The 13630-nt window shown below is 34.5% G+C and overlaps 1 protein-coding gene across 12 annotated transcripts in view; it reads left to right on the forward strand.

Moving 5' to 3' along the window:
- The window catches only part of LOC118643644 (probable ATP-dependent RNA helicase DDX60), a 103941-nt gene that overhangs the window by 2784 nt on the left and 87527 nt on the right, over positions 1–13630 (forward strand). For 11 of the 12 annotated variants that reach the window (XR_004962020.1, XM_036281900.1, XM_036281906.1 and 8 more), the window contains exons 2-6: positions 6164–6257; positions 6410–6479; positions 7130–7319; positions 8546–8887; positions 10878–10994. Coding sequence is in view for 11 of the 12 variants with exons in the window: in XM_036281900.1 (XP_036137793.1) it covers positions 6254–6257; positions 6410–6479; positions 7130–7319; positions 8546–8887; positions 10878–10994 (723 nt within the window). In the remaining variant the exon portion in view is untranslated. Of the gene's footprint in view, positions 1–4445; positions 4460–6163; positions 6258–6409; positions 6480–7129; positions 7320–8545; positions 8888–10877; positions 10995–13630 lie in introns of those variants that run through there. The other variant, XM_036281901.1, reaches the window with a different exon arrangement.

The following is a 13630-nucleotide window of genomic DNA, read 5'->3' on the forward strand; positions in this document are numbered from 1 at the left end:
TTGATAAAATTCAGGTTTAGATTTATTATTATTATTATTTTTTGGGCTAGAATATTTCAAATGTGGTACAGTTGTTCTCTATGGAAGCAGATATTTGCCTCTACATATTTTTGCTATCCCTGAAAATACCAAGATCTATTTATTCATTAGGAGTTGTGAAATGGTGATATTCTATCATTCCATCTCTTTATTAGCTGGATTACCTCCAGCTATTGGAAATGAAACTTCCCATTTCTATTATTTGGTAACCCAATGATGCAGTACTTATTATGAAAGGCAGGTTAACTTCTTGATTTCAGAATTCCTTCATTTTTGACATTATTATTTTTAGATGCTATCTATAGACTTTATGCTATGACAGATGCGACACTTAGTATATATTCTTTTTCTATTTATCACTTTCTTAATTTCCCAATTTGGATGTGTTATTTTTATATTGTCTGGGTTAATTATAATTTATAATATTTTGTGATTTTAATTCTTGTGATTTATTTCTGTGTTGAGCCCAAAATGGAAAACCAGTAAAAATGCTTACAAAATTATGATTATGTACACATTATTTTTGTAGAAGCAATCTGTATATCTGGCTGGGAAATGTGGTAAATTATTAAGACCACCATTTGAAATTGATTCTGTTAACTTAAAAATAAAAGGCCTTTCAAAGTGAGAAGAAACAAGCATTTATTTGTGACCAATAAGAAGAGCTATTTGGGAAGAAGCGATTTAGGCAGAAGCCCAAATAATGTTCTGATTAGGAAACAAAGGCAAAAGTATTTATGAGAGAGGAAAGAGGAAAAATTACATCAGTAGAAGAACAGCATTTCTATTGGTGTAGATAATATAACATTGTGGCTCTAATTCCAAACACTCTTTAAAATTTTTAGTTTGGTAGTCAAAATATCTGCTTTCTTTTTATCTTTGCAAAAAGTTCTTTGGAACACAGTGTTGCTTTAGGACCAGTCCAAAGTTTATTTTGCCCTTTTTTAACCTTCCAAAGTTTTGAGGCAGAAGATGTATAAGACAGTTCTGGCTTGGCAGCTCTGGCTCCATTTTAAAGTTGTCCCATTTATTATTTTAACACATTTTCCCCCCTTTTGATCAAGACATTTTCTTGAAAGCACCACTGATCAATCAGAAAACAGCACTAGGCCCAGCTGGTGTGGCTCAGTGGACTGAGCATTGTCCCATGGACTGAGAGGTTCTGGTTGGATTCCCGGTCAGGGCACATGCCTGGGTTTCGGGCTTGATCCCCAGTGTGGGGCGTGTAGGAGGCAGTCAATCGATGTATCTCTCTCATATCGTTATTTCTCTCTCTCTCTCCAAAAAGTTTTAATAAAAACTTATTAAAAAAAAAAAAGAAAGAAAACAGCACTAATCAGTTATTAAAAGCATCATTGGCTCTTGGTTGTCAGGTGGCTCATTTGGGTATGTCATGCCATTGTTGGTCCCTCATTGCCAGGAAGGCTCATTCCTGGTATGTCATATCCCATGTAGCAGAGAAAGTGTTTTTTTCCCATAGGAACCTTAGGCCATTCTTGAGCAACAAGAGCACCAGAAGAAAAAAAAAGGAAGGCTTTTTCATTATGTTTCTTTAAGGGCAGAAGGGCAGACATTTTCTGTAGTTTCTTGAGATTTCTCATATGAAATCTCATGAGACTCAGTAGTTATTTCAAAATATTGAGCAACTGTTATCTGAGTGGTATCTAAATCATCAAGCTATGTAAACAAAGTTTTTTAACAGCAAATGTTTCTATAATAACAAACAAAATGAAGAATAGATCTGAACTAGAAAGTAATGCTTGAGTACAGTTAGCTGAAGACATTAAAAAACCATGATGTGTCATTGGGCACTGCATTTAATCATTGACTTGTGCCCAGATTTTATCCATTTCATTTTTATTTTACCAGAGGTATTTTTTATCCAAGTACATCAAGAGGTATTAATAACAGAGCAAACCTCACCTTGCTGAGATAAGATATGGTCAAGAGCAATTTTTTGTTTAATATAACTCACACAAATAAATTTAAAGATTTTTCCTGGTTGGCTATTTCTGTGGTGGTCATTGTAATACCTGCCCAAGGGAAAAGTAATTTTCCCAGTCTGGTACTTTATTGGAGTTGACATCACCAGCTGTTAACCATCCTTGACTATGTGTGTAACAAGTTGCACATTTTGAACTATGAAGTAGGTTTAAAGATAATGCCCAATGTTGAGTTATTTTTCTATTAAAAAATTAAAGGGAATAAAATAAACCATACTTATTATAGTGTGTACTTGGCCTCGTACTATTTGTTAGATATGAAGGAATTAAAGTAAGGATAAACGGGAAATATGAAGGTATAAATGATACAGGCCTAATCTGGACTCTTGGGTTAGTTGTTCGTAACAGATGTCATCTATCTCATTTCCAAGTATTTTTAAAATTTTAAATCCTATATTGGTTGAGCAGTCTTATTAGGTGTAAGAGATTTCTTTACATTGGGAAACATGAATCCAAGTGTCACCATATCTAAATTTGGTCACACACTAGTTAAGAGTACCTGAAATTTTAGAAGGATCAGGTAGGAATGAAAATATAAATGTTCTTATTTCTTAATTTTTTTTTATTTATTGATATTAGAGAGAGAGGAAGAGAGAGAGAGAGAGAGAGAAACATTGATGAGAGAGAATATCGATTGGCTGCCTCCTGCATGCTACCCCCCTCCCCTCCCCGGGGATCAGGCCCACAACCTGGGCATGTGCTCTGACTGGGAATTGAACCAGCGACCTCTTAGTGCATGGGTAGATGCTCAACCACTGAGCAACACCGACCGGGCTAAATGTTCTTTTTAAATTGATAAATGTTTTAATTCTGTTTATGGAGGTATAATTTACCAAATTGCTATAGGTCATAGGTATGTTGGAATAAATTTTTTCTTATATCTGAAAGACAATAAAAAGTCACAAAATTATTATAATCCTTATCAATTCATTTAATCTCATGTTATTCATTCTTATTGATCTTGATCTTTTTATTAGGAGTTTTATGAATCCAGTTTTTTTTCCTGAGAGTTCTGTAAATCTTTATCCATTTCAGTGTTATGTTTTTAAAGTTATTAGAAACCCTCATGTTATAGTAATTGTCAGGGTTTTCCTTTTTTTAATGAATCTTTGAAGATGAAACACTTTTGTAGGAATACTTCCCCCCCAGAGTATCAGAGAAAAACACTACTTGTAAATGATAAAATACTTAAAAATGGCTATAATTAAAAATCTGGTGAGAGTTCACCCCTCCCCTTAAATGTCTAGTGATTCTAATTTTTTATACATATTCATCTAGTGGTTATTATGGTAGGTAACTAGTTTTATTTTCCCTAATATTCTTCCTTAAGTGGGAGTGAGCTGGGCACATGATTGAACCTTCTCTGTAGATGTTAAGGCAGGTATGAGTTTGGGGTAGAATTTAACAGGGAAAGTTTCCTGTAGGAAGTGTGAGAGGAGAGTAGGCAGGAGGCTATGGAATGCCTTCATTGTCAAATCAAGAAGGGTTTCATTCTGCCACTATGACTATTGTTGAAAAGTTGTACAATGTCCAACAGGCACACACATTTCATTAGTAATTGTTTTTTAATTTTAAAACCTATTATTTCTCTCAATTTGTGTGCATTATATATTTTCAAATGAGGTTGTTAGGACTTATTGATTTGCTTTGAGTAATTTAATAAATGAACTATTAGATATTTATTTCGTCCTAGGAGTACCATCAAAAATTCCCGAGATAGTAAGGGCACTGTGAACATCTGGGGACCTATGAATTAACTTATTTCATCTTATAGAATCTGACACTATCTTTTCTGCAGTTTCCCTTCTGTAACGTATTTTCTCTTGTCTACTATTTCTCACTGACAACTTTTCTGGTTCAGAAAAGTTCTTAGAGAACTGAAGAAAGTGTGATTAATGTACAATTAGTGAGGTTGAGAATTGCATGAAATGGACGGCAGAGAGTTTTCTGGAATGTGCCTCAACTTCTTCCTTGGGCAAAAGATCCCTATAATCTGGTCCATACCTCATTTTCATCTGCAATCAAATTACCCTGCATTATGCCATGTAGAGTGACCTGTAGAGCTCAAACTTGTCATGTTTAACCGCTCTGTGCATTAAACAGTGCTGTTTTGCTAACTGGAATATGATCTATATCTCTTCTCTTCCCCAACATGCTAAAATTCTTCATCTTTTCAATATGTCCTTGAAACCTCAGAAGACAGTACCCTGACCACTCCAGTTGATTGAAGAACTCCTTTGCAATTCTCTAATGGCTTTACTCTACACATAGTGTTTGGATTAATTTTCTTTAAAAACTTACCAGGTTGTAAGGGAAGGGAACCATATTTCATACCTATTTGGATATGTTACAGCAAGTACAATGCTTGGGGAGGAGTAGATGCTCTATATGTCTTTGAAAAGAGATGGAATAACTGGGTGAGTGAGAGACCATGCTTCTGCCCTGTCTTTATTGTCTCCTAAAGCCCACAATAATTTCTTCTTTCTTCAAACACACTCTATTTTATAGCCATATACGTTCTTGCATTATTAGTTTAATATTTAATATCAATGTGTACCTCACCGTTACATGTTTATTAATGTCATGTAACGTGTCTATCAAGTTGCACAGCCTTAAGACACTGTATGCGTATTTGAAATGCCTCAATATTTGTTTTCTGTGACAAAATGCTCAACTTCATTTTCTTCTACCACTTTCGTAGTTTATTTTTCTTAGTTGTCTTTGCAGACTCTTCCTCCTGTCTCATCATTTATTAAATATTAGTGGTCTGCAAAACTGGATTTTCATGATATTGTGCCTTTTTGTTCAAGTAAGTTTATCTACATCACTGACCTCACTTATCACAGTACTCAAATTACTCACATATTCAGGTCTAGCCCACGCCTTGTGTTTGACTTCTAGAACTGTGGATTTATTTACTTACATGACATTCTGTGGTAAGTCTCAAAAACAAGTCAAACTCAGGTTGACCGCAAATGAACTCATGATCCTTCCCTGAAATATGACCTCGTTCTAGGGTTTTCTACCTAGGGAATGGTCTAGTTATTCATCCTGTTGCATCAGGTAGAATCCTAGGGAGTTATTCTTCACAACCCTCACTCTGCTCTCTTCTCCATACATAACAAATTCATTGCCAGGTCTTGTCAAACTCACCTTCTAAATATTTAGTATCACTAGGTGTTCAAACTACCACAAAGCTCTATTAGACCAAACAACTTCCATGACCCTTTTTAAAAAATTTATTTTATTTTTATTTTTTTATTTGATTAATTAATTTATTTTTGTTGCAGATGTTTCTCCTTTTCCCCCCACTGATTCCCCCCTCCCCATCTCTCCCTGCCCTGTCCCCAGCTTTGTTGTCCATTGTTCATGCACACATGTATATAAGTTCGGTGGTTTCTCTCTCCCCCACCACCCCCTCTTCTGGGGATTGTCAGTCTGTACCCCACTTCCACATCTCTGGTACTATCCCATTCCTCAGAAAGACTGGTTTTCTCTCTGCTCTACCAACTGGATCTTTGCTTCCATCCCATCTATGCTCTGTATGATAGCCAGTGTAGTCTTTCAGAATGCAAAGCCAACTATAATTTTACCTGTTTAAAATCTATCAGTGGATTTTAGGATCAAACACGTGCCCTCAAGGGCTCCGAATGCTTTATAATTCTGCAGTCCTCCCTAGCACAGCTAGCTCTTCCCTCATTCTGTCCACTCCAGCCTGGCTGGCTGGCTTCTTTTCAGCATCTAGTTCCATCCACACTTTTTAATGCCATAGAGCCTTTGCACATGGTATTCAGGTATTCTGTTTGCCAGGAATGCTACAGCCCTTGCATCTTGTTTCATCCTTCAGAAGTCAGCCTACACTTTACTTCTTTGGGGAAGCTTCCTCTGACCTCTTTGACTTTGTCCCATTTTAAATTTTCCACTCTTTATATGACTATCTGATTAATATTTGTCTTTCCTGAGAGATCTTAAGCTTCATGAGAACTGACAGTATGTTGGCTTTCATCTGTTCTTATATTCCCAGTGCCGTATGTATTGTTTAATACACAGTAGTCATTTGGTACTATTTGTTGATGGAATAAATACATTTCTAATTTTTCTTCTCTCTCTTTTTTTTTAAGATCTGCCATTGTCATTAATAACCCAAGTAAAGGATATTTGATATATTTTGCATTTTCCAATTCAGGTTGGAGGCACAGGTAGCAGCAAGAATGGGTAATTTTCTGTTTAAAATATTCATAATTTATAAAATAATGATTCTATGTTGCACAGTTTCAATAGAATTAAAATAGCTTTATTTTTGTTTCTTTTTCTTTTTTTAAAGATTGATTAAAAATTACCCGTTCTTTTTTCTTTCTTTTTCTTAGGGTTAGAAGAAGATACGATGATTTTAAATAAAATGTCAGAGTTAATTTTGAGTGAGATGCCAAAAGCTGAGTGAGTAATGTTGTGTTAATAAAGAGATGTAAAGTTCTATATTATATTCCTATATATCTATTTGACCTTAGAGTGACATCAATTTATCTTGATGATCATTATTTTAGTATATATTATATTGTATTAAATATGTATATAGTTATATATATAAAACTATATACATATGTTATATATATACATATAATCATATATATATGTATATATATAATTATTTAACACAGAACTTTTAGAGTTGTTTGATGGTGAATGAAAAGTTTTTCTTGCATTCTTTGTCCATAGTTGTCAATAAACCCATTATTTTATAGAGGAATGAGATTGATTAAGCAGGAAGGAAATATAATACAGGTCTATATTCAGAATATGGGTGTTAAATTCCTAAGTCCAATACAGATTTTGCCATATGGCCTTAGATAATTTTCCCTATTACTTTGAACCTAAGTTCCCTTCTCTATAGAATGGACTGATCCTGTCTTCTTCTTGTGAAAGATAAAAAGGTTTTGAAAAGTTTTAACTTTGAACCAAACCTAAAATAATTACTGAGTAAATTAAGCTATTGACAATAGTGATAATGAGGTAATAACAAGGCTGCTGACATTTGGGGACGTTATTTGATTTTTATGTAATCTTTGTTTTAACTGTTTTCATTTTAGATATTCCAGTATATTCAATGATTTTGTTGAATCTGAATTTTTTCTGATTGATGGAGATTCATTACTTGTCACGTGCATATGTGAGAAATCACTAAAGAAGGGGCAGGAACTCCACTTCTTCTATCTGGTTGAACGCTACCTCGTGGATCTTATTAGCAAAGGAGGACAATTTGCCATCATTTTCTTCAAGGTACCATGTGACAGTTGAGTTGTTTTCTATGATTTGAGAACTAAAACTAAAATGTGTTCTATTATAAAAGTTTTTTTTCTTATTACAAATTGAAAACAAAATTTAAAAGGAAGAACAGGAAACAATTACCCATAATGCCAGTATTCAGAAGTGACCACATTTAAGATTATTTTTTTCTTTGCAATAATGGAACTTTATTGTTAGGAGACACAGGATCATGAAAGAGGATGAGAAATATCCTCAACAGTGGTCTAATTGATCTCTGGTTTCTAGTCTTCCAACTTCTTTCTTCAAAATTCAGCCGTCAATTTATTTGATCCCAGAAGAATGTCAAACTCACTAATGCTACGTTTTAAATTATTTGCTCTATAGTAAATGCCTCCAAGGGCATATATTTGGTCTGCTTTTTTTTTCATTATGAATATAATTAATAAAATTTTAACAATTTCAAATACAGATATGTAGAACCACTACCACCCCTTACCTTTGTCCATGAAAGTAACTGGCATGTTAATCTTAAGGATATTGTTGTATGCCTGTTCAATCATTTTGCAATCCACATTATTGGTAGTTTTTTGGCACTGATGACTACTTGCAAGCAGTGTTTTGAATAAATAGCTAGGTTTTTAGCCTAATGCTTACAGTCAGATTATTGCACTAATTTTGGTCTGCTGAGAAAAACCTGTGCCGCTTCAGGAGGGTCACAATAACCTGGGACAGTCCTCCCAAAGCAATCCACCACAACTTCCTCTTCCCAGATACTTCATAGCCGCCATTTGCTTTGACATATTTTTGTGTCCTTTTTTTCTGTTTGAAATGAGATTGGAGAGGAAAGGAATTAGAGTGGGAAGGGAAAGTGTGATAGATCCTATGTATTGTTGCCTGCTTAAAAGGCATACATGTATTTATTTATTATTATTATTTTTGGTACGTGTCCCTAGTGGGAACAGAACCCGAGACTCTCTGTTCTGCAGGCCGACGCTCCAGCCGCTGAGCCAAACCGGCCAGCGCCAAGGGACACATGTATTTAAATCCAAGTTGTGGTTTATGGCATGTATTTGTGAGATGACAGTCAAGATTTAAAAGTCTATTCCCTGACCATAAAACAGAACGGAAGTGTGTTCGAACCTGTTTCTTTAATGACTTTAATGATATGTGTTAATCAACTAAACTAGTAAACTACTGAGTGATCATTTCAAAATAATGTACTTTACCCTCCCACACAGGATGCTGAGTATGCATATTTCAACTTCCCTGAACTTCTTTCTGTGAGAACCGCTTTAATTCTCCATCTTCAGCATAACAGCACCATTGATGTCCGAACACAGTTTTCTGGATGCTTATCACAAGAATGGGAAAACTTTTTGGAAGAGAGTTACCCATATTTCTTGATAGTTGCAGATGAAGGCTTGAACCAGCTGCAAACACATCTTTTCAACTTTCTGATCATTCAATCTTGGGCAATGAAGGTCAATGCTGTGCTTTCCTCAGGGCAAACACCTGATATTCTTCGACTTTATGCATACTTTATGCCAAGCAAGTACAATAACCAAATGTTTTTGAAGCAGGTAATTTATATCAAAAAGACTAGTTTCTTCTATAATTTTACATACTTTTCTAAATTACTTGACTCCGTTCTACTTTTACCTCTTCTATGGAAATAATCATAGATCTGACAGAGAGGAATAGAACATGAATAATAATAATGATACAAACGCAATAATTTATTGAGCACCTACTATCATAACAAAGTGCTTGGTTCTTCCTATGAGTCATTTTATTTATCCTTCGCAACAACCCTGGAAGGTAGGTTTAGTGTCATCTGTGTTTTGCAGGTAAGGAAATAGATACTTGAATAAGCAATCTGCTCATCATCAACACCAAATGAATATCAGAGTATGGATTTGAAAAGAGGCAGTCTGACTCCAGCCTCTATTTGCTTAACTACTGTGTAGTATACTGCCTTTGAGTTAATGAAGGTCAGAAATGCATTAATTAGGAGGTAAAAGATATGCCTCTGTTGCTGAGACATGCTAGTGAAGTGATAGCTAAAACAGTAGCTTTTAATCAGAAAACCATGGAGAAGGAAAATAACTAAAATAAGTTTATTTCTTAATATTAAATCATTAATGGAATTTAAAAGTATTCAGAATTTTGATTCCATGATCTTATTATTTTATTGTATTGGTATATTTGGCAATTGCTATATTGAATTTGTGGGAGTCAAAAATGCATACTGATTTTATAAAGAAATCTAATTGCTGTTTAATTTCTGTTTAATTTTCACTACATATAGTGAATTCTGAATATGAAGATAATTCTAGATGATTTTTGAGTCAGTTAACGTTTTTCACTTTTTGAAAATAGTGTTACACACCCTTTCATAGTTTTGGGGGCATCCCGATGGTTATCACAAAATCTGATAAGACAGTTTATTTTGCTTTAGTTACAACTCCAATCATTAAACTCTAGTTTCATACTGTGAGCAGAATAGTCCTGGAATTCATTTTTTTCTTTTTAATCCTCACCCAAGGGTATTTTTTCACTTATCTTCAGATACAGTGGGAGGGAGGGAGGGAGGGAGGGAGGGAGGAAGGGAGGAAGGGAGGAAGGGAGAGAGAGAGAGAGAGTGAGAGAGAGAGAGAGAGAGAGAGAGAGAGAGACACTGATGTGAGAGAGACACATCGATTGGTTGCCCCCACATTACCCTGACCAGGGCCAGGGACTGAACCACACCAAGGCACGTGCCCCTGACCAGAAATGAACCCGCGACTCTTTGGTCCATGACCAATGCTCCAAATGCTGAGCCAAACTGGCCAGGGCCTGGGTTTCATTTTTATGCTGGGAGAAGATACTGTAATCAATTTATCTCATTTTATTCTGTTAGAGCAATTTTTGGATGTGAGTTTGAAGATGGCCCTACAAACATTCTTCCCAAGCTCCCCTTAAGAGGAATTATTTAATGGAGGATTTTATTTTTGATAAAATAATTTATTTTCTAATTTATTAAACAATCACCTTAAAGAGATTATTTATCAGTTTGAGGTCTGTGTGATATACAAATAAAAGTGCAATGCATGTTGCCAAGGGCCTTTGCTGAATGATAGATATCTGGGAGGAGGTTATGCTATTGTGTATGTTTGAATTTTTCATAACAAAATATAATGCATCAAATGGACACAATGTTTCTTTTTGAGATGTTAGAAATGTAAAATTAGATTATGGTAATGGTTGCACATCTCTAAGTTTACCAAAAACTGTATCCATAAAGTGAGTGAATTTTATGTTATGACAATTACACATTCATAAAGTTGTTCAAAAAATTAAATGTACTAAATTCCAAGACAAAAATTCATTTGGCAAAGACAAAATAGTGCTGGCTGGTAGACTTTAAAAGAACTGTTGCTGATCTATAATTACATTAGTGTACAATCTTTTTTTTATTTTGCTTTGAAATATATTACAGTAATTATGTCTTCAACACCTGATTTTTCTGTATTGAAAAATAATTAGATAGTTTATTTTTAACAATTTATGTGACTTGTCTTCCTTTTACAGAATAAAAAAAAGATTGAGAATGCTTATAAAGCCCTGATTGAACAATTGAAAGAATGTAGAGTTTCGGCATTTAAACCTTTTTTCGGAAATTTAAGATGGAATAATATGATGGAAGAGGTACTGAAACAATTTAAAAAAAACCTTTCATTTGAACTAATTGTTTAATTATAAAAAATGTTCCCATGTACCTCTCACCCAGCTTTTCTTACTGTTTACATCTTATGTAACCATAGTACACTGATCAAAACTAGAAACTTAACATCGGAAGAATACTATTGAGCTTCAGACCTAAGTTGAATTTCATGTACTTTCCCACTAATATCCTTTCATTGTTTCAGGATTCCATCCAAGGTCCCAAATCCATTTATCTAGCTCTCTCTCTCTTGTCTCTTCCAATCTGTAATAGTTTCTCAGTCTTTCCTTGTTCTTCATGACCTTGACATTTCTGAAAAGGATTGATCAGTTATTTTGTTAATATCCCTCGATTTGGGCTTGTCTGATGTTTTCTCATGGAATGAGATTGTGTATTTTTGTCAAGAATGCCACTGAATCGATGCTGTGTGCTCTGTGCAGGGTATCAAAGGTTTATAGTGATATGTCTAACACTGATTAAGCTTGTGCCTGCCAGCTTTCCACTGAGGTTACTCTTTCCTGACTGCAGATCCTGTTTCTTTTCCAACTTTCGCCAATTAATTTTAGAAGCCACCGGTGGATTTTATATATAACAGTTATTACTGATGCTTTCACCTATCATTATTTTCTGTTTCTCTCTTTTATTCTACATTTATGAATTGGAAATCTACCGTCAGGGCGAGTTACTCTACCTCTGCCATTTATTTGTTTATTTCTACCAGTATGGATTAATGGATATCTATTTTATTTTATTTATTTATTTTTTTATCCTCACCCGAGGACATTTTTCCTTTTTTTTTTTGTTCAGGTAGAGTGGGAGGGAGAGAGAGGAACAGAGAGAGAGAGAGAGAGAGAGAGAGACATCGATGTGAAAGGAACACATCGAGTGGCTGCCACCCGCACAACCAACCAGGGCCGGGGACAAACTGCAACCGAGGCACATGCCCTTAGCGGGAACCGAACCCGGGTCTCTCAGGACCACAGGCCGACGCTCTAACTGCTGAGCCAAACCGGCCAGGGCAAGGTTATCTATTTTATATTACAGGTTAAAGTCAAATATTATAATCATTTTGCTAATTGTTCTGGGTTTGAACATTGGAAACCCTTCAGGTTTGCACGTGCATTCTTTTACAAGACCCCCATCTGTTTTATTTTATTAAACCACTTTCTTGAGGTATGATGGTATTGATTGTGGTGATGGTTGCAAAAAGGTATATTTATCTCCAAACTCAACGAGTCTAATTTCTGTGAGCACTGTCTCACTGTTTGAAACCACAAGATGTTCCAATCTCATCTTGTGTTTTCCCTGCCCCAACCCCCAAATCAACCACTTCTCCAAGGAGTTCTGGTTGCTTTGATTGGAAAATGGCACTTAGAAGTCAAGATCTGGGAATGGTGTTTGTTCATTGTTAGTGGGGTGTTATTGCTACTGGGACTTTTCAGCAGACAGAGCAAGGAAATATATGTATGTATACTAACCTATGTGTATATACCTCTTTTTAATCTATCTATCTATCTATCTATCTATCTATCTATCTATCTATCTATCATCTATCTATCTATCTACAAATATAAATGTAGCCCTCAACATATATTTTTAGTGTTTTTATCATGAATGTGTATTAAAAATGTGAATACATTCATGATTTATTCTCTTAGCTTTATTAATATGGTTTTTTGATATTAATGGATTTTTAATATTGAAATAACTCTGCATTCCTGCTGAGTTTAATTAATTTGTAGTTTTCTTTAATGTTTACATCTCACTTGGTCATGGTGTATTATTTCCTTAATATGATGTTGGACTCTATTTGCTAATACTTTGTTTAGAATTTTTGTGCCAGTATACTTGAATGACACTTTTCTGTGCATTCTATTTACCTGGTTAGGTATCAATATTATACATGCTTCTTATTCTGAAATAATTTATAGATTACTAGGAGTCTCTGGTCTTTGAAGACTTGCAAGAATTTTCCTGTAAAGCCATATGGGCCTGTAACTCTTTTGTGGGTAGTTTCTTAATAATTTTCTGTGTTTGTTTTCTTTTTAATTTTTTATAAAAATTGGTTTCTTTAAGCTTACTAAAAGGGAGCACAACTACCCAAAATTTATGAGACACAGTACAAAAGCAATCCTGAAAGAGAATTTATAATTTACAACTCTAATGGGATCAATTTTAGTAATTTGTTTCTATATTTATTTCATTTACGTTTTAAATTTATTTGCATAAAAGTTTGCGGAGTAGGCTTTTATGACTTTAAAAATTTTCTTCTGTTTCAATTGTTATTTTCCCCTTACAATTTTATTTTGTACATTTTAAATTTATTGTCTGTTTTCTTATTTTATGTTTTATTGTTTGGCTTATGAGGTTTTATTTGTTTATTTATTTCCTTTTCAGTATCCCTTAGCACCCATTGATTGCCTATAGTTATCATTTCAATTATTAACCTGTTTAATTGTATGAGTTGGTCTGATAATACAAATATTGTTCTATCTTCCTTCATTTCAACTGTTTTTTTCTCTGGCCTCTCTTTTGATAAATGTCATTTGTTGTTTTGTTCCCTTTCTTCAGTACCTCTTATTAAATTTTTATTGAGATTACTCTCCTTTGGGCATCTTGT

This window comes from Molossus molossus, unplaced genomic scaffold, assembly GCF_014108415.1.
Source record: "Molossus molossus isolate mMolMol1 unplaced genomic scaffold, mMolMol1.p scaffold_m16_p_4, whole genome shotgun sequence".
Taxonomy (NCBI): domain Eukaryota; kingdom Metazoa; phylum Chordata; class Mammalia; order Chiroptera; family Molossidae; genus Molossus; species Molossus molossus.